This window comes from Podarcis pityusensis (assembly GCF_964106645.2).
Source record: "Podarcis pityusensis genome assembly, chromosome: 15".
NCBI classification, from domain to species: Eukaryota; Metazoa; Chordata; class Lepidosauria; order Squamata; family Lacertidae; genus Podarcis; species Podarcis pityusensis.
The window spans coordinates 25,641,732-25,667,990 of NC_138040.1; the positions used below are offsets into that span (position 1 = coordinate 25,641,732).

Consider the following 26,259-nt stretch of genomic DNA (forward strand, 5'->3'; position numbering starts at 1 on the left):
AATTTATATCTGATCCACTTTGGGCCTATGTTAGCCATGTATACTCTGAGTAGGAATAGCACTGGCTAAAACCCTTTAATCTTATCTTGGAAGTAGAAAGTATGATGCATTCAACCATATGGATAGTGACAGTGGATAATAAGGGGTTGCATGTACTGGATCAAAACAAGAGCATGGTGATGAGGTTTATGGGCAGCAAGAACAGATGACAGCAACATATCCCAAATTCCAAGGAGCTGGTGTCGCATTTTTCACAGCCTGGGTGACAAATATAAATTCCAGCCCTGAGGAATAATTACAGGAAAAGGAAGAGAGTGTTCTTTTTCTGACCATCAGAAGTCCTCTTTTAAGCCTTGTTTTGTTTCCACTAGCAAACATTTAGCAGCATCCATGAGATCTAGAAACTTGCTTTTTAAAAACAAAAATAAAAATGCCAGATTCCATGCCTGAGCATTGAACCCAGATGGATGAGGCAAACATGGAATCTTACTTCAAAGTCAGAACAAACAAAATCCATCCAGACACATCCGACCTTGAGTCATCCTTGTGTGTGTGCCTCGGTGACACTGTCTAAACGCACACGGCATTCTGCTCTTCATCGTGTTTCCAGGCGAGACAGTATTAAAGCAGCTCTCTCATTAGCATGAAGATGTTACATAAGCGTCATTCTGAGTAAGACACTTCAGAATTCACTGGTCCCCCGAGGACAGCAGAGCCAGCTCATGCTCATGCATGAAATGTGTAAAGGTCAGGCTCAATACAGTGACAGAGAGAAGAGGCTCCAAGGTCCAACAGTGATGTGTGTCTGGAATCATTGTGCAGAGTTGAAGGACTCACAGAAGGACAGAGATCAAGCTGCTGTTACAACCACAGCCACAGAGCCAGAAGCTGCAGTCTTACATACATCATTGCCTCCCACTCAGAGTCTGGGGAACACCTCCAAGACCTGGGATAACCACTGTCAGTACAGAGTAGCCAGTATGGAGCTAGCTGAACCCAAAAAGTATGACCCCAATGTAAGACAGGTCCTTATAAAGGAATAAATGAAGGCAGTAACCAACTCAGCTGAAACATCTCACAGGAAACTAGATTTGCTTCCCAACCCACTGCATAAATGTCCTCATTTTGGACTTATTCACCAGCAGTTTCAGAGAAGGTTAGACTCACCCAAACCCCTATAGTCCACAAATTCCCATAACTACATACTGCCTGCCTGCTTCCCGCTGTACATTTCAATGAGACCAGCTGTCTGCGTGGCAGAAATCCCATTTCAAGTCTGCAGGTGGTGCATCTCTTTACCAAGGTAAAGCATCTCTTCTTATGCTTCAGATTAAGTTAAGAAGTGCCAAACTAAGAGCAAGTTCAGGTGTCCCTTGATCCCTCAGAGGCTGCAAGACTGTATCAGCGACTCATGCAGTCTGCTTGAAGTAGCTGCGATTTTAAGGACTTGAGTTGATTCTAAGAGGTTTGCTCCCGGATTCCTTCGGAGAGGCTGCTGGGGCTTGCAAAACCCAAGTGTTTCACGGTATGGCTGCTAGAGGAAGCTCTGCAAACAGGGCCAGCTCTGGGAACAACCCACAAAACTGTGCACCATTATCACATCTTAGCTTTTGCAGTCCCTACCCAGCGCCCCAAAACATTTACGTATGTCCAGGTGTGGACTCACCATAAAGATCTGGTCCGTGTGGCGTGAAGACGTTGTACAAGACAATGTTGAGAGGAGTAATCACAAGCTTCCCATAGTGATAACTGTCAACAGCCACCAGGGGCACCTTCATTCAACAAGAAGAACACAGCTGTTTCTAGATTATCTCAATTCCAGGACAGCACTTGCGTTTCCCACATTCGGAAACCAAGCAAAACAGCGGTGCTGACCAGAATTTAGGGCACAAGAACTACAGGCTGATGCAGATGCAAGGCTGACACTGAACATAGGATCCTCCCATCAGGTGTGTGTGCGCATATACACCCCCCCAAAAAAAAACCTGTCGTAGTTATCACTTCTACCATAATGTAAGGCAGCTTTTCTCAACCTGTGGGTCCCCAGATGTTATTGGACTACAACTCCCATCAACCCTAGCTAGCAAGGCCAGAGCTCAGGGATGATGGGAGTTGTAGTCCAACAATATCTGGGGACCCACAGGTTGATAACATCTGATGTAAGGGCATTGCAGTGTATGTTGCCCTCCCACAGCCAACAGCATTATCTACTGCTGTCAAGGGAGACTTGTGGGAAACATACATTGTGAAGATGCCACAATATGGGAGGAGACATGAACATTACTGCCCCTTCCCAGGGTGCCTCTTTTAGCCATAGAGAAAATACCTTCCTGTCCAGAAAGCCATGCAGAACACAATGGGATATGCCCACATGACTTCACTGAGCAGAATACTCCTTTGGAAGGAAGAGTGGGGGGTCAGAAGTGCAAGAACTGTGGAGACCCCTCCTCCTCAGTAACCCCTTTGGAAGAACATGACACTCAGTTCCCATTATAGAACACTCCCCTCTGAGTTATTTCTCCACAAATAACTTGGAAAACTCACCAGAAACACCACTAGTGCGACCAGAAACCACCTCAGGAAGCTTCTCCACCTTCTTTTCAGGATGAGGAAGTCCAGGGCAATAGGAAGCCTGGCAAAAGGAGATGCCAAAAATATTCACATCTCAACTTGGATGTTTTAAAACATTTATCAGTTGACCCTTGCACACTCACTCTAGCCCTCCCCCCCTCCAAGCCCCCCCCAAACCAACCATGTGGAGCCCCACCCACCTACCTTTGAATATAATCCTGTTTCTAAATTAATCAAGGATGCAAAGGAATTCATTCCCCCCCCCCCCAAGAACAGCAGAGGGAGTAGGGAGTGACATTTATGAATCATGGGAATAGATAAATAGAACTGGAAGACAGAGCAGCAAAAGGAACAGAGATAGAAAAGCATAGTTTGGAACGATTTGGCTGGATAACTTTGGAAATAACAGGACAAAAAAGGGAGGGGTTCAAAGAGCGGATAGAGGTAAGTTAGAGCAATCCTTTTGGAGTAACAGGGAATCCCCTTTTCATGGTGAACATAGCCGGATAAGAGCTACCTGTTATCCATCCTCTCTCTTTTCTAGGGAAGCACTACTGCTACAGAAGCCTACTTAGTGCCTACAAAGCAGTGTCTTAAGGTATCACTTGTTATGGCAGTATGCAAAGTTCTCTGCTCAGAATTTTACAAATTACATGGTGATATAATTTCTTAACTTGAACAATTCCAGTTGCAATAATAGCCAAATGCTTCCAGTTGTACTCTTAAGGAATGGAAGCTCTCGTTAATTTTGATGGTACCTCCCACATATTTCTTAAACTTTCCTCTAGCCACCATGAGGCCTAGGAAATTAATTAAAGAGTTTTCAATAGTTGAGTGAGTGTCACAGCACCTGAATGGAATGCAAAACAACCAGGTTCCAAAACACAACATTTACACTTCTTCAAGGAACAACAATTGCGCAGCTACAATCCCAAGCAAGTCAAATATTGCAGCCCTGCGCACAGAGCTATAATAACCTGAGGACAATAATGAAACTGATCAGTCTTGGAGAGACATTGTTGCCCTTTGCAGCTGGCTAGGGCCCACCTAGAGCTACCTGTCCCTGAATGCTTTCACGTTCCCCACTCCCTTTTGCTTACCCAAGTGCTGCACTGAAAGGCCAGCCCACAATGGCTCCTGCAGCCACGCCCAGGACCGCCAGAGAGATTTTATCCATGTACCACCCCGTCATTGCTATTACTGTGCTGTACATGCAGAAGCTGCTGGGGAGGAAGGCTGAAAAGCAAAAGAAGCAAAAAGGAATCAGGGTCTGGGAGAAAGCAGAAAGCATTCAGAGCCCCACAGATGACTTGGCGTCATTTCAGGACTCCTTGTCAGCAGCAGATTTTCTCAGCACAAACCTGAGAACATGTGACATAGGAAAGGAGCTGTAGCTCAATGGGAGAGCATCTGCTTTGAATGCAGAAGTCAGAGTAGACAGTACTAGGCTAGATGGATTAGGGACTGTACACAATGTAAGGCAGTTGGAAGGGTGGGGGTGCTTGAGGTTACATATGAACCAACACAACGCTTGGAATCCTTCTGCTGGAAAAGGTGATTCTTAAGCAACCTCTTGCTAACTGGAGTCTCATTCTTCACCTCTGGAAATGTTCTGCAACAGATGGTCTCTTTTTATGCCAAGATGCAGGGGGCTCAGGGAGCAAGGCAAGTCCCTTACTCCAGTTACACCTGAGGATCCAGGCTAAGTTCTCCAACAAATAGTGAGGACTCTTGCAGTAAGCAAAGTGAATGCCTTTCATGTTCTGATTCTACTGATCTTAAAACCAGAAACAGTCCTTATGCATTGCTAATTCCACAGAATCTGGATGAACAAAAGTCTGCACTGACTACCTAGTACAAAATCCAATGTCCTTTTCAGAATCCTGAGCATCTCAGTATTTATTTTTGTTACAAGTTTCTAGCCCCCATTGATATGAAGAAAAGATTGAAAAGTATATGCCAGAGCTTTCCAAACTTTTAATGTTGGGAAAATAAATAAATAAATAAAAGATTGTCCAGTAGCACCTTATAAGACCAACTAAGCTTTTGTGTACATGCACACTTCTTCAGAAGTGTGTCTGAAGTCTAAAGTGTGTGTCTGTGTATCTGAAGAAGAGTGCATGCACACGAAAGCTTATAACAGAACAAACTTGGTCTATAAGGCGCTACTGGACGATTTTTTATTTATTTTTTATTTTTTACTTCGACTGCGTCAGACCAACACGGCTACCTACCTGAATCTTTTCATGTTGGTGACACACTTTTTAGACATGCATCATTTCGCAACACAGTAATTCAGTTTTACTAGAAAACCAGAGATTAAACTAACCACTATCCAGGCCTGGGAGGAGTGCAGGAAGTGTTCACACAACACACCTACACGCTATAGCCGACACACTAATGTGTTGCGACACACAGTTTTGAAAGCTCTGGTATATGTGAATATTAGGTGAATCATTCAAACGGCATACAGGGAGCTGGAAAGAGAGAGGAGGAAAGATTTGCCTATACAGACCATATAATTTCCACCTCTCATGCAACCTCTTACCCATCTCTACCCAAAAATGCAAATTCTGCAGGAGAATATCCTTTCCCATCAAAAGTCAATATGAAATCGGTTCCTAACCCTCAAGCAATTCACTTCTTAACTCACCAGCCGCTGAGCAGAACATCCCAGTGCTGAGTACCAAGAAAGCCAGCATGAGACGACTCACATGCAACCCAAATTTCTTGCACACGGCCCTGGGGAAGTAGAAGGTAAAATAAGTGCAGTTCCAGTGCACAAAAAGTCCCAAGACCTGCAAAAGCCAAGAACTTGTGAGCACAGCAGACAACAATATGGACCAAAGGCATGGCTCAGAATAAGGCAGCTATGTTTTCAGACCTATCACGTAACTTAGTGACAAAGCAGAGGTGTGTTTTATGCAGCTAAAAGGGGGGCTTAGGAGTCTGGGCTGGGAAAGACCCAGGAGTGGGCTAAACAGGCCAAAGACTAGCTCCAGACGAGGTAGCGTCTCCCTCAACTAAAGCAGCCATCTTGCCCTGAAAGAAAATATATTTTGCCGAAAGCTTCCCCACCTTTTGTAGCTTGTCTTGGCTGTTTAATTATGTAGTTTTAATTCATGCATACTGTTTTAACATTTTTATGTTAACCACTTGGTGCCAGAAAAGTAGTATATAAATATCTTACAATAAATAAATGATGAATACAACACAGCTTTAGACGTTAACGGCTTATGGGCACCAGTAACATGACCTCTGGCCAGTTCTGTACTATGAATCCAGCTACCAGCATACATAGTACCAGGCTTAATATTTCCTTCTCAATAAGTCTTCTGAACTTCTCCATTCAACCCCTACCGCCTCTGCCCCCTTCTGCCTTTTTGCTGGAGTCTCCCAACTACATGCCAGTTGAGACTGGTGTGATGAGGGATACCAGAAGCAGCAGGTTTGTACAGATAGCAATGCTGAATGGCAGCTCAATGGTAAGACTGTCTCATCTGACAGTTTAATAATGATTTATATCCTAGGCCAACCTACAAAATTGCTCCAGCTCTTAAGATTTCTAACTGAATCAGATCCTTAAGGTGGCTTGCAATGTAAGATATGCACATAGAAAACATGCCCAAGATCTCTAGAAATGTACTTGCCCAGTAGTTTATCAAGGGACATTTCTTATTTGATGAACTGACAAATTCCCATTCAGTAACAGCTGTGTCAATGGTCATAGTATTCACAATGGTAATAGAGGAAGGACTTTCTGTACTCACTTATAAAAGTAAAGCTCGCAAACACAACTCAGGAAGGCCAGAAGACAGCGCAAGAAGTAGAAGATGAGAACCTAGGATGAACAGTTACAATTACAATGCTTGCAGACAGAGTCAAACCCACATACCTCTGTCCTTATGAGTAAGGACTCATAAAGCCAGAGCTTTCACCAAGATGGACTTGCCCAGACTAAAAATGAAAGGGATATTTGATTAACAAACAGAATGTTAGGCTGTTTTCGACTCCAGTAAACTGTGGGCAGACCCTTTACAATGTGCAAACTGGGTGTCCCACACTGCACCAAGGATACAGGAGTCCATGTTAACAGAAGGGAGGGAAGGAGGTTGGGGAGAGGGGAAGCTTGGGTGAGCCATGGATAGAGCACCCAGCACATAGATGAAGTCAAGGTATGTCATGGGGGGAGGGGAATATCTTTCAGACTGAGGGCTACCCAACCATCTGAGCAACTTTCTAGGCATCACATACTAGTGGTTGGTGATGGCAGAGGCGGACGTAGCAATGTCTTTGTATTCTAAGCTAGTTTCCACACAATCAAGAGGCATTAGTTAAGTTCAGTGACACATTCCAGGCAGGCAAAAACATTCAAAGAGGGTATGACATAGGGCTGGTGAGGGTGTGTGGCCTTGGGTGATAGCAAGGGCCAGACAGAGAGGGCTGCATTTGGCCCTGGGCCTGGGATTCCTGACTCCTGAAGTATGCACATTACCTTGTTTGTTTGCAGAACTCTGGCGTGGAACAAAGCTGGTAAGGCATGGAGCCACAGGTATGCGTAGGAGCGGATGGCATAGACAGGAGAGTATTCCCATGTCTGGAAGCCTTTACCATAAACGAGGTAGTGCATCTGTTGGACGTGTTACAAAATCAAGTCAGAAGGTGTTCTAATTCTCGCTTTAGTAAGATGCGTACACACACACAATGCTAAAAGCTAAGCCAGTTATAGGCAAAAGATTAAGAGGAAGAGCAAAAGATCTGCAGTGTCACCCTTAGGAAACATGAACCTGCAGGATCGTGATCCTGCATCACAACAAACCAAAGGGTATACCCTGGATACCACTACTTCTCAATTCAGGAGTGATTAAGGATTTGGGTTGAACATGTACCCCCTTCACACCCCAACAAGGCACTTCACAGACACGAACGAGACTCACAGGTTCCCAGTAGTTAAATGTCTCATCGCAGTCGGAGATGTTACTCAACAGTGCGGCACAGAACCTGGCTGAGATTAGACACTTGAAAGCTGTAGATCCTTCAGGGGCCCAGACATGTCCTGCTTTGCTCCCAGACGACCTAGGGGAGAGCCAAAAAAAGACAGGTGTCAGCCCCATGAGTGGATGATAAGGTGAGGGGATTAGACGGAAGTGGCAAGGTGATTGAAGCTGAGAAAAGGGAAGGGTGCTCAGGGAATCATTCCAGATTTTAAAATGAAGCATTTTTAAACACCCAGAAATACTGCACACATCTAAAAATTCTCACTGTGGAGACAACTGCAGATAAATTCTCACTGATTTGCACATTGATCAGTGAGTGCAGATTCTTCTTCTGACAAAATACTGATCGGCCCAAACTTTGGTTGGCCTATAATCAAGAAGGATGTCATGTCTACCCCGCGGGTTGCTAAAGGTTCTTTTCTAAATACCTTCTTGCATGGCTGCTGGCAGGAACAAGAACTGCATTAGTTTCTTGCTTTGAGGCAGTATCCTGCCTTCAGTTCAAGAAACTATGCACAAGAATGCAAAGCTACACACACCCAAATGGGAGCCTGTGGCATGAGAAAGAAAGAAGTGTGTCTCTCTGCTTCATAATCCCCCATGAAACATCCTATTTATATGTGGGGAGAACAGCAACGCATCCTACTGGTCTTGATGCTGTCTCCATAGAATCGGGGAGAGTCCCACAAAGCTCTTCCTGTGTGTGTGTGTGTGTGTGTGTGTGTGTGAATACTATGTATATGATGCTGTTACGGGACATGTGTGGTTTTGTTTTGTTTTTGCAGTGCGGGGAGGCAGCTGAATAGGGTGAGGGAGTTACAAATAATAGGGAGACTCTATCCTCTGGACAATGTCCTCAGGTCTGCTTCATGTCTCCTACAGGATTGAGGGATGTGTTTGTTTATGTGTGTGCAATATGACAGTGCTGGACAGAGATTCAATGGAGGGCGTTACACGATTCTGAGAGGTGCATTTTTTTCGTGGGAGTCCTTCCACTTCCAAGCAACAATCTGTATCTCATCATGGCTTATATCCATGATGCAACACAGCATTTTACAAAGCCTAAAACCAGTCAAGTGTCTCCCACCCCCGCTCCACTTCCTTTTTTCTTCTTCAAATTTTCAAATTCATTTAATTTTTCCAAATTTTGAAATTTACAATCATCCAACAACCAAAACAAAAAGAGAATTCCATAAATTCCACTTCCAAAGCCCCCACAGTTCATGACCCTTTGAGCCCGACTCTTAAGGAATCTTCCCTCAGCCCAATGCCCCCCATAAAATAAAAATTAAAGTCAGGAAGGCCCTAATAATTCAGGCGCCACAGGACCCACCCCCACGAGTCCACCGCGAAAGGAGACTTCCCTATCTGACCCTACCTCAAATTCCTCGAGGGGACCCCATATACCTCAGGCAACCCTCCCCCCTATAATGTGTCTCCGTCCCTCCAAGTCACCCCCTAATGGCAGCTCCCCCCCCCCCCCCATATCCTCCTCGCTCACCCCACCACATTATCTGCCACCTACTCGGCTTTGGTCTCCTCAGTGGCCGGCGGGGGCGCTTCTTCTCGCTGGCGGGAAACGGCAGCCGCCGCTGCCGCATCCCCACCTCCCCCTCGAGGCCGCTGCCGGGGCCCCTTGGCCGCCATGCCGAGTGTGGGCACCAGAACGGCCTCGACGGCAGGCTCCTCCCGGCAGTCAAGAGAGGGACACGTCAGAGCTGAAGGTGGCGGTCGCCATGATGGGTCCGGGCAAACAGACACGCGCAAGCGCAGTCTCTTTCCCTGCTGGGGCGCCGGCGGCCGCTAGGAAAACGTGTCTCTCCCTCTCTCAGGGCGAGGAGACTCTATAGAAAGGAGCCGCAGCTGTTACCTTATGCATTCTCAGACTGTACCACTTCACTTTCCAAGTGGGAGGGTCGCTTTTGAATGTGCCCTTTCATGTTGTTTATTATCCCTTGTATGTCATCAGTTAGCAGAGAAATGTTGAGCCTCTCGCTGATGCGCTAGTTTTCTCCTTGCAGGGATGCGGGCTTTTTATCTACATATATAAATGTGAACGGGAAGTAGTATTCAAAAATGTGAGCCCTTCCGTCTTTAGCAGCAAAATCCAGAATTCCACTAACTCACCAAGTAGGGCACTGCTGTGGGTGGCTGCTCAGGTTTTCCACGTGGTGCATGCCATGGCTTGCTCCCTTCCCTCTCAGGCTGCTTACAGCTGTACCTTTGAAGCACATTCAAAGCACAGCTTCACCCTCAAAGAATTATGGACACTGTAGTTGGCTATGGATTGATGGAAATTGCAATTCAGGGAGTGGTAAACTACAGTGCCCAGAATTCTTTGAGAGGGAAACGTTCTTTGGATGTGCTTTAAAGGTATGGGGTGTACTCAGCCTCACACCCTCAATGCCTGCAAGGGAAATGCCTCACCTTTAGGGTGCCCTTGCTTTCCTGGACATGTTTTCACAGAAGTATGTATTTATTGAAGTAAAAACTGGTTCCAGGTAAGTAATTGAAGATTGCAGATGTGCACACACAGCTGGCAACTTGAGCACAAGATGGTACTTTTACAGTGTGCTCCAGTTGCACAAATACATTCATTATCTCTCCCCACTCAGCACTGGCAGATAAATCCTAGAATTGCATGCCCAAAGTATGTAGGATTTACTGCTGAGTAAAATGTGTTCAGGACTAATACTTACCTCACTAACCTCCCTACCCTCCTGTGCCTTTTTTAAATTAACACCCAGTGTGTGCCTTACAATTTATTTTGTGCCAAGAGTGAGTCTGTGGCTGAGATTCTACGTACATGCAAGCAAGACCCATTTATTGGAACGAGACTTGCTTTTCAGTAGATTACCACGACTCAGGGTGGTTTGCATTGCCTAAATTTTATCTGAATCTTGCATACCAGCCATCATTACATGATTTTGCTCTTACTGCATTCAAAAGTTTTCCACGCTCCACTTGAAGCAAACCAATGAACAAGGGGGGGGGGGGGAATAGAATTTGTCTCCATCTTTCATGCATGTTTGCTGAAAAGTGCATCACCCTGTTCCTATGTATTTATTCACAAGCCCCTCTGAATGTAATGGAGCTTACGAGTCTTTATAAGCTTGCAACAACGCTATGCCTGTTTACTTGGTCGCATTCAGTGGGGCTTATTATCTGTTTAGTATTACAACATTGGCAGTAAATATCACTGTATGTGCATCTTGAATTCACCAACATCACTGTGCACCACGTGTGCCAATATGAAGCAGGGTAGCAGAGAAGTGACTGCATTGGTTTTAAATAAGACCTGAGCTCATCCAAACTTGTGAGCATCCAGACTGATTGGATTAGTTAAGGCTTGGCGGGCATAAGACCCATTCTCCCTTCTTCCAGCTATCCTGCACAAGCTTAGCAGACTCAAAGGGCTCAGGATTCTGTAACAATCTCTTATTTTAACCAAAGAAACAACTGTGACAATCCTCTCTAAAAATAAGAAACAGCACTTGCTGATTTAGGTCTTTGCCAGACCTGATTATAAATATGTTGGCATTTTGTTACTCATACTCTTTGCATTCCACCACCTAAAGATGTGGGCATGGCCGAGTCAACATGGTGACATTGCACAGCAAGGTTGGGAAACCTCAGGCCTTTGGACCAAATGTGCCCCTCCAGGCCTCTCTACCTGGCCCATGGGACCCTCCCCAGTCCACACCCCTCTCCACTCCTGCTTTGCACCCTTCTTGAGTGTTTTTGCCTGGGTGAAATGTGCCCTTGAACTCTAATCCTGCTTCTTGCTTGCCTGGATTGTGGACAGGGCAGGGCATGTGTGAGAGAAGAAAGTAGTTGACACCTTTGTTGCTATACTCACTTTTGCATCTGCCCCCCCCCCACACCACTAGCATGTGGCCCCTGAAAGGCTGTCCAGAAAGCAAAGTGGCCCTTCAGCTGAAAAAGTTCCCCCACTCCTTCTGTAGTAGAATTTCCTGTATAGAAGCTGCTGTTAATGTTGCAGTCAGCACTTTGGACTCGGATGAGGGAGGCCCAAGGTAAAGTCCCTTGTTCAGCCACAAGCCTTGCTAAGTAAACTTGGGCCAGTTACCATCTCTCAGCCTAGGCAGGTTGTTGCGATGGTTGAATTGTGTGCGTTGCCATGAGCCTGTCTGCAGGGTAGCAGAACTGAAATGTAACTTCTTCTTTTTTAGTTTATCCTAAAGACTTTGCAGGAATTCCACTTCAGAAATATTACCTCTTCTGATATGCAAACTGAACAGCTTAACCAGGGGTCAGCAAACTTTTTCAGCAGGGGGCCGGTCCACTGTCCCTCAGGCTTTGTGGGGGGCTGGACTATATTGGGGGGGGGGGGAATGAACGAATTCCTATGCCCCACAAATAACCCAGATATGCATTTTAAATAAAAGCACACATTCTGCTCATGTAAAAACATGCTGATTCCTAGACTGTCTGCGGGCCGGATTTAGAAGGCGATTGGGCCAGATCCAGCCCCCGGGCCTTAGTTTGCCTACCCATGGCTTAACCCTATGTACCTTGCAGTTACATCTCCAGCGTTTCCATTTATGCCATTCCAAATAAGCAAAAGAAGAGTGGATGGGACTCAATGAAGCTGCCTTGTATTATTTTCTCTGACCAGCTACAGCCTCCATAAGATTTTGAACGGGAGCTGGATACAATTACATCGGCCTGCAATGAATAACCTCTTCCAAAAAGAACTCACCGAGAGTGACAAGAGTTAAACAAGGTTTATAAAGTGTTTGACTTTATTGCCTTAAATAGGAAAATAGAAAGAAGGTGGTGTATGCACCACCTTCAAGCCCATCCAGCCTTTATAAAAGGCTTGCTACGGTTGCCTGATGTTAACACACACAGCTAATTTGAATTAGGGAGTCCAACAAAACCTGTCTGCACAGAATGATAAAGAACTACCTAAGTGTCACATGCAGACAGCGCTGTATTTCTTTCCTAAGGTTCATCTGCATCGTTGCCACCTGCTGGCGACTCAGTGCTTTGTCACAAGACTGGTAAGTGATCCTGTAGCAGAGGCTGGTTTGCCCTGTGCCTGGGTGCCGAAAGCTGTCGAGCAGTTGGATAGACACCACTGATTCAGAAGACACACACCTGGCAATGGCATGGAGCTGGGTCTCATTAAACTCTTCTGGTTTCGGAACCCAGAAGCTGACGTCATGAACGTAGGAGACCGGGTAGAGGGAAAAGCTCTTGAACGGACCTAAATGCCCTCCTGCAAACTGATTTAGGAAGCGCTCGTCAGAAGTCCAGAGCATGCGCCAGTCAAAGATTTCACATGCATGCATGGCCAGAAGATCAAGGTTCAGTGAAGCACAAATAATTTCTCTATCAATGCTTGTAGGCTGCCACGGCATTGTACTTACGGTCCCTACACAAAGTTTATCTGCGTCTGGGTCAGAAGTGTCAGGGGTCACACTGAAAAAGTACTTTGATTTAAGGAGCTGAAGTTCAGGATTCGCAAAAGTATTTAGCTGTGTCTTTGGCTTGTCCGCTGTACAGTCTAGCTTGAAGCCTGAAGGCTGGAGCAGAGCACATAAAGTACTTGTAAGGTTTTCTGCAAGGAGCTGGCTACACGCTTCTTCTGTGCCCTTATTAACCACACAGATAAAAACGGACTCATGAAAAATGGGCAGAGCATGAGCCGAGAGCTTGCATTTCCTAAATGCCAGCCCACTGAGGACCAGGAAAGTCCCCAGAGGAAGCTCTCTGTCTCGTACAGTTCTGTGAAGAGAAACAAGAAGGGAAGGTCGGAGACAATAATGTCCAAAGATCCAATCTCTTTCCCAGCTGATCAAGTTGCCACCCAGATCTGTATCATCCCAGGCAGGAAAGCCAGAAGGAAAGGCAAAGGCCTCTGTATCCGCTGCAGTTTTATTAACCACAGACTTGGCTTTTGGGTTACTTTGGGCAGCAGGAACCATCCAAGTGGCATCCAGAGTGGAAGAAGAGCTGTGACAATCTTGGAACATCAAGGAAAGAGAAGCACTCACTTTCTGAACTGGGAAAGACTTGCCAAGCTCATCAGTGAGCTTTTCGTTTATTGTTCTTATAGGATGTTCCGAATTTGTATCCAGGAACCCCCTATTTAAAAACAGGGAAAAAACAACAGAAAGCAATATTCTTAGGCAAGTCATTAAGCTCGGATTTTGTATTTTAAAGAACAGCACTCTGTTCATGTAGCGCCAAAATGTGCAAAGGAGCTATATGATCCTTAGTGAGTTTTGCAGGTGGGAAGACCATCTGGCAGCAAATATTTCTTCCAGATGATCCAAGACAGACAGGACTATTTGTCTTTTGACAGCTGGAGCCCCCTTCCAGCAGTAACGGCAGCAGGATATCGTGTCTCTAGTAGTTCAAAGCTACAAAGAGATCCCATGAAGCAGAATTTGAATGCAGCTTTCCCCAGGATTTGGATTCAGCAAACATCCATTAAACCACAATATATTTTATACATTACAAACTTTAGATGAAGATTAGACTGTAACGCCAACCATACCTACGCAGAAGTAAATACTAGTCAATGGAACTTGTATCAAAATTAACACTGTGAGGACTGGTCTAAAGATCACCCCGGAGCTAAGAAAATAAGATGCCTACTGAATTTTCTACAGTCCTCAACTGAGTGACTATGCTGTATATTTATTAACTTCAAATGGGTGCTGAAACTCAGTTACATACCTGTTAATCTTATCTAGAAATATCTCTGGAACAAGGAAGGAAACCAACTTTCCTTCCAGTTCTGTTTGACAGATCATAGGCTTGGGATGCTGAAAAGGCACACTCTGTGTGAATATGTGATTCAAAGCTCCTTCTACATGAAAAGGTTTATCCTGACTCCTGCAAACAAACAAACCAAGAATGGTTAAATAGACACTCTTTATTCGCACAAGCATAAAACCAAACAAACTATGCTGAGCTACAAGATCAACAGTAAACCAATTACAGTGGTACCTCTGGTTACGGATGGGATCCGTTCCGGAGGCCCGGCCGCATCCTGAAAATTCTGTAACCGGAGGCGCCCTTCTGTGCACGCACGCGGCATGATTGAGCGCTTCTGCGCATGCGTGTGGCGTGCAGAGCACTTTTGCGCATGCATGCACAGCAAAAGCCGGAAGTATATTACTTCTGGGTTTGCCGCGTTCACAACCCGAAGTTTACATATCCAGAGGGATATAAGCAGAGGTACGACTGTAGATTCAGGGCCTTGGTATAAATGCCAGGCTGGCTGAAAGTAAATGGTGGAAGGAAGGCATGGGAAACTACTGACTCTTTCCCCCAGTATCTGTGTAGCACTTAACTGGAGATTGAGATCCAATCCATTCCCTCTATCAACTAACCTGATAAAGTCCTGAGAACCAAAGACAGTTAAAATGCAGCCTTCCCCATCCTGGTGTCCTCCATGAATTTTTAACTCCCATTACCCTAACCAGCAAGGTCAGTGAGTCAGGGCTGGTGGGAGTCAGCAGTCAAAAACATCTGGAGGGTACCAGACTGGGAAAGGCTGGTATAAAATATAGCACTCTTGCTGCTAGAGGCAGGAATCTTATAAAGCAACATCCAGCAAAGAAACTTCCTTGCTGTTTCTTAAACACGGAGGGAGCTTCAGAAGCAAGAGCAGATGCTAATATGCTGGTTACCATGGCAACACCCACAATGACATCTGGAATGCCACCATCTGCTGTGCTGTGCTGCAACTTACCTGTAACCTGTACATTTATATCCGCAAGCATCCCCGATGTTAAATGGATGAATGTCGCTCAAAATAAATCCTGCCTCCGCTGCCATAGCCACTACTTGCCAGCTGTTATGCCATTCCCTCACAGGCTGGTCTGCAGGGGTACCACCCTGCCCTCTGCAAAGTGCCACATGGACCTTGCCTTTCTCTGCCAGGACCTCTGCACAGCTGGAAAAGGAACAGAGGAGTGATGGGTAGCATTCTTTTGTGCCTGAGGCAACACTCTGCTGCCTTATTAAGCTGTTTCCAAGAAGTCCTTGGATGGTGTTGCTTTTAGCAATATTTTAGGGGGTGGGGGAAGGATTGTGAGAGTTGCACTTTGAGAGGGGAAAGAGTGTGTTATACGATTGGTTACTGTGCTTGGGCAGGTATGACAAGAAACTTTCAGCAAAAGAAAGATTACAAAGAGAGGGAAACACATAGTGCTTATATTTTCTCACTAGACCTTATCAGCTCCAAATAGGATCTTTATAGTTCCTCTAACTGGAGGTGCTGGAAAACTTGCAAAAATGAATAGGAACTCCAAGGCGCAGAATTATTAGTTCTCTGCCCATCACCTCTTGCATGAAAACCCTGGTGCATTTCCCCTACTTATACAGACCATCTGCTACCACACTGCCTCGTTGCACAAAACAGCCAATTGCAACAAAGCATTTATTTGTATATAGTGTTTAAAAGAAAGCGCATCAACTAAATATGCCTGCCTGTATAAAACCAGAACATCTGAACTTAGCTGGCTCACATTTATATCAATTTTATATTGGAGACAGGTTTTGGTGTTAGGTAGCAACATCAACTGAAATTAACACACACCACCTTCCCAGTAACAAGAGTACATTGACATGGTTCATTTTGGCCTCACCTAAAGAAAAACCTGGCAAGAAGCTCCCTGTTCTTTTTCACTCCAGCTTTTCTCCCACAGTGGGGGAAGTTGAAATAAATGCAATCAAATTTCCAATCAGCTGGCAAAAAATGCTCCTTCAGTTTTGTGCAGTCAACACAAAAGAGAACTTTAGCACCTGGAATGGTAAAAGAAAAATGATATGTAAGATACTAGGAGATCATGCAATGCACACTTTAATGGGCACTTGAAAAAGGCAGAATCTTTATTATTATCATTATCTTAATGAGACACTGCCTGGAAGGGTATTCCCAATGCAACAAAGGTAACAACTGAAAGCAAATTTATATATTCTTTAGGCTTGAATTTGCAGGGTCCTCACCCAATACCCACATCACAGTTCCTTGCTTCAAGACAAGGTCTTCCACAAATTAATTCACCTAAACCTGATTGTTGTGCCCACAAGTACACAGCAGATACAATAAATAGCTTCAAGTGACTCAAGAAGCAAGTCAAGCTAGACTGAAACAAGATCCTTTCCAGCTCTCTAAATGTGCCAAGAATGTAGATGACAATGCTGTAACTGATTCCTTTTGACTGTGTGACTGTGGCCTGGCTATGGTGGAGCCATGATTTGTTTTCATTTAACTGCTCTGGGAAGTCACTGAACAAGTGGAACAACTTCCACAAGCACAATCCAATTTTTCCTCTACCTCCTACAGTTTCTAATAATGTTTTTATTTTCAATTTTCTTCAACTTGCTCTAATCAGATATTGTGAAAATGCAACCGTGGCTTCTGAACACCATTCATTTCCCTGGTCCCTTAATCCTGCTTCTTCCATCTGACCTACTGCAGGGCAAGTCCAACTTGCTATAAAGAGGAGGACAGATGGACTTCCAGTTACTTATTTTGAAGGTTTACATGTCTAGGCAGGATCCTAGCAACCCCATTTATCCTGTGGCATCCCAGCAAGCCCATTATCAGAGTCCCAAGAAGCCAATTTGCTCTGATGAAAATAGTTCTCCAACAACAGCTATCAGAAATTATGCAACAAACAAGTTTTCTTTTTTGATTTTTCTTCTTCCTTTTACCTCTGTCCCTCAGATATTGTATGTTGGACTTGGCAACAGCTTGTCTAGTTGCAGTAGCTTCACTCTCATAGCAAGTAGCAACAATGTAAGCCTCACAACTCCTTGCTTCACACAAACTGGCAGAGAAGGAAAAGTTTCCTTCTCCAACTAGGAGGAGACAGGGCTGGTGATGCAGAGGCCTCATGGTGGCAAAACCTTAAGTGGAGAGAAATGTAATAAAAATAATAATTATTATTATTTATATCCCGTCCATCTGGCTGTGTTGCCCCAGCCCCTCTGGGTGGCTTCCAACACATATAAAAACATAATAAAATGTCAGGCATTAAAAACAAAAAATACAGGAATCAGGCTGGTTTCAAAAACATCTAGAGTTGTCTCCAGTTGGAAAAAGCAGCATTTGCTAATAATATCCACCAGGCCAGCCTAGCTGCCATGACAGCAATGTAGAAAATCCTTCATGCAGGTCAAAAATTCAAGTTCATAAGCAAGCAAGTATTCTAATCTTACTTTAACATACACAAATACATGCTGAAAAAAGGTGTATGGTGACAGGAAGCTGGAGACAAAGCCAAGATGTGAATCAAACTAGCAGCAAGCGGTTTAGATTGTTTCATTAATCATGTTAATTCGATGCCGTGGTTTACCACGCCTTCATTCCTTATACTCCCAACGCTGCAGATATTCTGTACAATTTTTGTTTTTTAAAAAATACCAATAATGAAGAGTACAGTAAAGATTGAGCATTAAAAAATTAGTAAATTTAGAAAAGCGAGTCCTCTTGGCTCTCTAAAGGTTGGATATACAGGTGAGTAGATTCCCCCCTCCTTGAAGCAGTGGTGAGTCAGTATGAGACTGTAGTAACTCAGTACCTCACACTGAGATTAGGGGAGAGATCCAGGGTCAATACCCCGAAGCCATGAGGTGACCTTTCTTCAGCTAGTCCACTCCACTCTGCTGCCCTTCAGCCGCTGCTGGGACTATGATGCCCCTTCATTCCTGACCAGTCCCTTAAAGCATGTTGTGAGAGAACAAGCTGGAGGAGCTTGAGCCGGGAGAGAATTATGTTTACACCGCCTTGGAGCTCCTTCACGAACTGGCAGGATATACTGTATGCAGTGCTTTTTTTTCCTTAAAAAAATGTTTAGGGTTATTCTCATTTTGACTCAAGAAAATCACCATTTTATAGTTCATATCGGGAAAAACAGTAAACGGACAAAAGTGCAAAGATTCACAAAATGTTTAGGTGTATGTGTACCCCCAGAAAAAAAGCACTGACTGTACATAGCTGTCAACATTCCCTTTTTTTGTGGGAAATCCCGCTGTTTCCCGCTGCTATCCCGGATTGTTAGATATCCCGTAGACTGTCCCCGGGACAGGTGAGGCTGCTGACCCCTTATTTTCGAGGCTCCCTGGGACAGGTAAGGCTGCTGATCCCTTATTTTCAAATCTGAAAGTTGACAGCTATGCGACTGTATGTAAACAAAGAAATAGGGGATTCCTAGGGGGCGTGACATGGGATTGGCCACGCCCCTCTCTTTAGGACCCTCCCTCCCGCAGAGGGCATAAAGAGGCAAAGGACTGTTGCCCCCCCCCCCACGCCTTTTCCCTTATTCATCGGGTCTTTTAACCCACTTAGGTCTCCCCGCAAACACACCTTTCCACCCTCCCGAAGCCGGCGTCTCGGTATGTTTACGTCACTTCCGCCAGCGTGCGTCCTTCGCTTCCGGCGCGCGCCGTTTGGGCGGTTGCCTTGGAAACGGCTTCCTGCTTTTCCTTCCCCTTACTCTGCCTTCTTATCAGGTGGGCATAGGGAAAGGGCCGGGTTCCTCTGAGACCGAGGGGAGGATGGAACGGGGCAGGGGGGGGGCGGAAGGTAAGGGGCCACCTGGCGAAGGGAGCTGAGGAGAAAAGGAGTCTTTAGGGATGGCTGCTAAAATGGAGCCACCATATTCAGATGCAGCCTACCATCTTTTCCTGTTCTTAACCTTCCTTCCTTCGTGGTTTTTTTTTTTTTTTTTTGACAATTTACAAAATAATTTTTATTAATTTTCAATTACATTCCAATAACAGCCACATTATAACAATACCAATTTATAATGCAATTACTAATACCAGTCGTTAAGATACCAAATTATATAATTTAGGTGGCCCCCCCCACATGCTAGAATGCATGGTTTGGTGATTTTCTTTATTTCTGCATTCCAAAATCTTATTAATTTCAATTACATTCCAATCATGATAATCCCTTATACAACAATTGCAATATTAAAAATAACATTCAATGATTTATGCCATCATCATCATTTTTTGGACAATATTATTGAGGACATCACAGCTAACAGGAGAGCACGAAAGTCTCGGAAGCAGCAAAATTAAATAACAAAATAAGGGAACTTTTTAATATATCCAAAACACATGTCCATATCACACATGTGGACATAGGTCTCCCTCTGGACGTTGTGGACTCTCCTTCCTTGGAGATTTTAAAGTGCAAGTTGGATGGCCATCTGTCATGGATTCTTTAGATTCTTTCATTGGAGGGGGTTGAACAAATGACCCTTGGGGTCCCTCCCAGCTCTGCGATTCTATTATATACATATGCACACATATGCACATCTGTTGGTGTATGGCAGGAAGATTGAGTCAGGCGTTGGAGGAACGATGGGTGAGGTGACGCCTCTCCTAATTAGCATGGAGAACCCAAGAAAGCAGGTGCTACATGAGCTGGTCAGTCCCTTTTATTCCCAGATTGCAAACCTTCCAGAGGTATATGACTGGCTGGTGCTGGAAACAGAAAGCTTTGCTTTTTGTGTATTTATTGTAATATTCAGATGTCCTTCTGGCAAGATGTGCAGGGTGGCACAAATGGTTCTCTATTCCACCCCCTCTAATCCTGCTTTATCATCACAGCAACTATGTTAGGAAGATTAGTCTGAGAGTGACTGGCCAAAGTTCTTCCACTAGACAGATTCTTCCATCTGATCCAGCAAGGTGATTTTTTGGTTGGGCTCAATGATGCATTGCTCATAGGGGTTTGCAGTACTGTTCAATGCACATTTATTAGAAGTGTGTCCTAATAGCTGCCATGGTGCTTACAAGTGTGGATAGGCTTGTAAAAAAAAAAAAGTATATGATCCCTGGACGGTTAAGTCTAGTCAAAGGCAACTATGGGGTTGTGGCGTTCATCTTGCTTCAGGCCAAGGGAGCCGGCGTTTGTGCGCAGACAGCTTTCTGGGTCATGTGGCCAGCATAACTAAACAGCTTCTGGCACAACGGAACACCATGACAGAAACCAGAGCTCACGGAAACGCCGTTTACCTTCCCACCACAGCGGTACCTATTTATCTACTTGTACTGGCGTGCTTTTGAACTGCTAGGTTGGCAGGAGCTGGGACAGAGCAACGGGAGCTCACCCCATTGTGGGGATTCGAACCGTTGACCTTCTGATTGGCAAGCCCAAGAGGCTCAGTGGTTTAGACCACAGCACTACCCGTTGTAGGCTGTTTTCAAATCAGGTAACTTGCTCATCCCTAAAAGCTTTTTCAAAAGAGCAATAAGGGAGTGAAACCTGCCTTTAAGCATGCACAGATTGCCTTCCATTTTGTTTCTGAGCCATCAGAACCAGCGTTATCAGAAGGGAGGGGAGAGCTTTCAGGTACATACCGTGAGTGTATGGCAGGATTGTGTTCCAGTATGTCATATGCACAGCTTTGTGCTAATAATGTTTCTGGGAAATTAAATATATCAGGCAATATTGTGCTTATTTAATTTTAAGATATTAAGATACAAGGCTTGTAGCATTGGGGTGGTATTCAACTAAGTTTTATTCAGAGCAGTTCCATTGAAATTAGGGGATGTAACTTAGACATGTATGTTAATTTCAGTGGGGCCACTGAATACTACCCTTAATTAAAAAGATGGTTCTAGGGAACTTGAGCGGTGAGTTGTACAAATCATTTTTTAAATAATTCTAGGTCTCAAATCTCATCAATATGCAATTGACGTGGCTGCTTCAAACATTTGGTAGTATTTCTGCCTGCGTATTATTATGCAGTGCAACCTTTTGAGTGTGTTTACGCCGATCTAAATGCTGCTTATTTCAATGGGCCTTACTCACTAGTGAGGCTGTCTAGGAATACAGCTGTATCTTAGTGCTTGACCTCCTTGGTGACAAGGTCCGGTCATACTGATTTTTGGATAAAAGTCTCTCACCCCATGGATGCTCAGAAACCAGTGACATCAGGACTAGCTGATGATCAGGAAGTTGCATCACAAACAAAAGCAATCAGTTTTTCTGGTTGCCTGCTCCAGTTCCTCCTGCCACCTTCCTTTGTAAGGGCTGCCAAAAAAACTTCAGCACTTTTTAACATCAGCTGTAGCCTTGAACTTCACTCTACTGAGGCTGCCCATTTTGGCTGAGATCCTGAGGCAAAATTACAATTAAAACCAAGACAAATAAGCAAGAAAATGTGGGAAAATGTGGATCAGCTCAGTTCTTCAGTTCTATCAGCTACAACCTCTTCTGATTCAGAGGTATTCCCCTACTGAACTCCAGTTCCAAATTTCAGCACAATCCATCCTTCTAACCTATCCACATGATGAAACCATACCCATATGTTTTGGTTAAAATAAGATCTTTCAGCAGTTAATATCACTGTCCAGTGTCAGGGAATCAGACTGATTTTGGTGTGGGACAAGAACTGGAAAAGCATAGGGCTGAAAAACAAATTTTAAAAGAATGTAAAGTTGTGTTCTAAAATGTAGAAATAGTTAAATCCCAAGTGTGATGAGGAAGTAAGTCCCACTAAAGGTGGGTTTTCAGGAGTACACAAGTTTATAATTAGATTGCAAGAGGTGTAGTAGAGGAGCATGTACCATATTAGTGGCATAAAATAAATATTAAAAAGTAGTATTAAAGGAGAAACATAATTTTAGGAACAGTGATTAATACTGTCTTTTTTTCCTGAGACATACCTACACAACAGACAAGGAGTATGTGCATGTGCAGGTTTATTCAAAAGTAAGTTGTACTGATTTCAACTGAACTTTATCTAGTAAGTCAGTGTGTATGGGTTTGCAGTGTTAAAAGGTCATCTTGAACATGTTTGCTCTGATGTAAACCACTATATTGGGGCATACAGTTTGTGTGATTAGGATTATAGCCTTAACCTTCTTGAATAGTTACTTCCTTAGGGGGTATTAGGAGTTTTCTGAGAAGGCAGCTCAGGACATCTTCAAATACAGTTCCCAGAATTTGCTGAGAGAAGACATGGCACTTGATAGGTTTGTAGTGTAGTTGTGCCTTCCCTAATACAAGTTGTTTCCTGTCCTCATTTGACGTTTCTGTCTCTTCCTAGGCCATGTCCCTGTCTTGCTTCTTTAACCCCCATCATGGCTGTTTATTACGCGCCAATGGTCATGGAGAAGTGTGGACAGATTGGAACAGCTCTGCCAAGTTCTTCCAGTATGGCTGGAGGTGCACCACCAACGAAGACTCCTACACCAACAAAACCCTCTTGGGGAACTGGAACGAAGAGCGCTATGACATTCGGAAAATACTGCAGCCCAAGCCTCTCCCTTCCCAGGTCAGAGTACCATATTCACTTCGCCCTGTTTGTTAGCTTGTTAACGTAAAGTGAAATATTCAACCCTCTGGCACAGGGGCGACTAACCTGCGGCCCTCTGGATGTTCTTGGACTTCCATTCCCATCAGCACCAGCATCCAGTTAGGGATTAGGGGAGATGTAATTCAGCAGCATCTGGTGGCCAAAGGTCCTCCACCCATGCTCTAGTACAGGGGTCAGCAAGGTTTATCTTGCCTGGGCTGGATTGTGCACCCGCGTAAGCTTGCGCCCCCATGATTTTTGGCATCTGCGCAGACGTCATTTTTGGCGCCGTGGAAGCAAGGCGCTGCGCTGTGGCAGTTTAGTGCAACGCACGAGCAGGCAACTCGGTTCGCGGGTGGCTCGTGGGCCAGTCAAACGACCTCCATGGGCCACTTCTGGCCCATGGGCCTCAGGTTGCTGATCCCTGCTCTAGTACTCTGTGTTTAATTTATCTTATAACCTGTTGAACGATTCCAGCCCAGCTTTAGAAGAGCAAGTGTGAAGATAAGATACTTGAACTGCTTTACTTTCCTGTTCGGCCACGGTGGTTACTGGTCTCTGGAGTCCATCATTCTCTTTCAGGCTAATCTATGTCACAGTGTTGTGATGAGGATTTAAAAGGCGGGGGCACCATGTAGGCCCCTTGGTGGAAAGGTGGGATATAAATGTTCTGTTGTATTTTATATTTGAAGGGGAGCTTGGCTGACCTAAATCAGGCATCACCTAGGAGTTCATGTCTGTTGCTCCAAGCTCCAAGGAAGAAGCACATATGTAATACTAGGCAGCATTCCTGTTTATGATGTTGTCCTTCCTTGCTTTCCGTCTGTTCAGTTTATTTTCTTTGGCTGCAATCCTATGTACACTTCCCTGGGAAAGAGTCCCACTGAACACATTTTATGAGTAAACTTGCATAGGATTGCAGTATTAGCCATTTCATCCCACCAAACCCTCCACCACCACATAATACCTAATTATACCCAGCCCTTCTGCCTCACTAAGCCAAGCCAAGCCAAGCTGGTATTGCTTTGGTGATAAGGCTCATCCTCTTAAAAGTTCTACATGATTTTTTGTCTAGAAAAAAAAAGGCAACTAAAGGGGGGCATGATAGAGGTGTACAAAATTATGCACAATACAAGTATATGAATTTGCATGTGGTATGAATAAAATGGGTAAAGAGGCATTTATTTCCCATAATACTGGAACCCAGTGTGGTCATCCAATTAATCTGAATGTTACAAGACTTGTGGCAGACAGAAGGAAATTCTTCTTCACAGTTAAACTATGGAATTCACTCCCACAATATGTTGGGATTGCCACCAACTTAGGCCTTATCTACACTTAGCTTTTGCCTGGTCTTTCCAGGCACGGATCCATGTCCAAGAGATTTTTATTTTTTTTAACTTGCGAAAACCTGCTCTTAAAAGCTGAAGCACAATAAATGGCAAATCGGGTTTCCTGCAGATTGCTGCAAAGCAAATAATAATAATAATAATAATAATAATAATAGGTGCTTGAACACAGAGGTTTAAAGCATGGACCATGCCTGAAAAGTGTGGAGGAAAGGTAACTGTGGATAAGCCCTCAGAGGAATTTAAAAGAGGATTAGACAAATTCATGGAGGTTAAGGCTGCTAGTCATACTAGATATATTCTACCTCCAGGATCAGAGGCAATATGCTCTGCCTGAGTACCAGAACATGAGCAAGAGAGTGCTGTTACCTTCATGCCCTGTTTGTGGACTTCCCAGAAATACCTGGTTAGCCACTATGGGAATTGGGATTCTGGACTTGATGGGCATTTGGTCTGATTCAGCCGCCAGTCTCTTCTTAATGTTCTTATGGTTTCTCAGTTACCGTAAACATGCACTCAATCTGGGTTTTCCTTTTCAGTTTGCTCACTATTTTGAGTCCACCTACACATCGGACTACTCCAAGAATATGCCCCACAGCACAAGAAGTAGGTACATAAAACTGAAATGCAGGCACTTAATTTAAAAGCTGCAAGAGAACTTTGGGAAGATCTAGTTCTTCCCCCAGTTCTGAATCCTCTATTCTCAAATATTCCTAACAGAGCTTTCCAAATAAGAGGAATACAGAAGTGATAATGTATAATGTGTCTTGAGGGGCCAAAGTGCAGCTTAGAACAACAATAAGTAAATGAATGCCATGAGTCAAGTGTCAGTGGACTCTGGTGGTGACAGCAAGGGACCTGTAGGAACACAAAGAAATCCATTGCAATATGTCCTGAAGTACTAGCAGTCTGGATGCACAATTGAATGGTGCCACCCCCATCTCCCCTGGGAATTAGAAAGTGGCAGCCATCATCATCATTATTATTCATATGATTTCTTACCCATTCTTTCACCATAATGTCCCCAGGGCAAGTAACAGCAACATAAAAAGGTATAGTTAGTCCATGATTTAGAAAGCAACCAAGACCACCCTGATAGTGCAAGAATGTAAATTTGGGATATATACATGATTGCATATACTGAAATTTGCTGGTATGCAAATTGGAAACTGCACCCATAGAAATGGGTGGATTCGGGTGCAGAATCTTCCGTACTGCACTTGTGATAAAGCAGCATGTCCCGTATCACTTTCCTAATGTGCTTTCTCAGGTATTCAGCTCCCTTTTAGATTGGCAGAAGCTAAGACTGCCTTTGGCTGCTGTCGAGTTTGTTCAGTGCAATGTGTTCATTCTGCTTTACTGGCTTGCAACTGCCCTGCCTTCTTTTGAGCTCCTCAGCCTTGTCCTCTCTCTGCTCTTAGGAGTTATGCGAGATGTTCACTGGTTCCCTGGACACCAGCCAGAGCTGGAGCCTCCTCCAATCAAGCCAACTGCCCGGTCATGCTACATGATAGATTATGAGCCTCCACAGAAGAAGGGAGCCTGCTGCTTGGTTGACACGAAGCCCAAAGAACAGCAAGGGACTCCGCTGAAGCAGTAGGACTAGAGTAGGGCTTCTTCTGCTTCAGGACAGCCTGGGTTGCTTGAAAGGCCCTGCCTGTGTGACCCAGTTGCCCCCTCTTTCCCCCACCCACCCACTTAAAAGCTAGGCTGCCATGCAGCAACTCACAAACCATGTCTGTGAATAAAAGAGTGAGAAGGAGATTCTTCTTCTTGTGGCTTGGGGGGGGTGTGGGTGTGTGTACAGTTTTACTGTACTTTCCCTCTGACGTTTTGTGAAGCACCACCTAATTTTTGTTTGTTGGCTGTTACATTTGTTTTTCTGTGTAGCCAAAGCTAGAAGAGCCAGTAAAATTATTTCCCCCCAACACTGTTTGTGGTTGCTCAGCCAGAGCAGAAGGGAACTCTGCATGTGCTCAGAGCTATTCTCCCTCTCTTTTTTTACCAAAAGTTTGCATGCTGTAGGGCTGAGCC

General features: G+C 44.5%; 2 protein-coding genes across 8 annotated transcripts in view; one reads left to right on the forward strand and one right to left on the reverse strand.

The window, feature by feature from the left end:
• LOC308464281 (alpha-1,2-mannosyltransferase ALG9-like) overlaps positions 1-18,958 on the reverse strand; it is a 32,458-nt gene extending 13,500 nt beyond the window's left edge. Inside the window, exons 1-12 of one of the 4 annotated variants that reach the window (XM_080983512.1) lie at positions 18,140-18,418; positions 17,271-17,465; positions 16,199-16,355; positions 15,301-15,504; positions 14,280-14,438; positions 7,509-7,647; positions 7,067-7,201; positions 6,342-6,412; positions 5,225-5,313; positions 3,672-3,807; positions 2,545-2,632; positions 1,667-1,772 (exon numbers count right to left, since the gene is read on the reverse strand). In XM_080983512.1, the coding sequence (XP_080839638.1) occupies positions 1,667-1,772; positions 2,545-2,632; positions 3,672-3,807; positions 5,225-5,313; positions 6,342-6,412; positions 7,067-7,201; positions 7,509-7,647; positions 14,280-14,438; positions 15,301-15,504; positions 16,199-16,355; positions 17,271-17,454 (1,468 nt within the window). In that variant the 5' untranslated portion in view covers positions 17,455-17,465; positions 18,140-18,418. Of the gene's footprint in view, positions 1-1,666; positions 1,773-2,544; positions 2,633-3,671; positions 3,808-5,224; positions 5,314-6,341; positions 6,413-7,066; positions 7,202-7,508; positions 7,648-9,093; positions 9,369-12,311; positions 13,683-14,279; positions 14,439-15,300; positions 15,505-16,198; positions 16,356-17,270; positions 17,466-18,139; positions 18,426-18,924 lie in introns of those variants that run through there. The other 3 variants (XM_080983511.1, XM_080983510.1, XM_080983509.1) reach the window with 3 other exon arrangements.
• Positions 18,951-25,989, forward strand: CFAP68 (cilia and flagella associated protein 68). Of its 4 annotated transcripts, XM_080983728.1 has the most exons (5): positions 21,625-21,803; positions 22,239-22,290; positions 22,628-22,855; positions 24,765-24,831; positions 25,647-25,989. In XM_080983728.1, exons 1-5 carry the CDS (start codon positions 21,748-21,750, stop codon positions 25,823-25,825), a joined length of 582 nt encoding a protein of 193 aa, XP_080839854.1. In that variant the 5' UTR covers positions 21,625-21,747; the 3' UTR covers positions 25,826-25,989. The 4 variants fall into 4 exon arrangements, with proteins under 4 accessions (XP_080839852.1, XP_080839853.1, XP_080839851.1 ...); XM_080983726.1 differs by lacking the exons at positions 21,625-21,803; positions 22,239-22,290 and adding an exon at positions 18,951-19,070; XM_080983727.1 differs by lacking the exons at positions 21,625-21,803; positions 22,239-22,290 and adding an exon at positions 20,181-20,261.
• Positions 25,990-26,259: the final 270 nt, after the last annotated feature.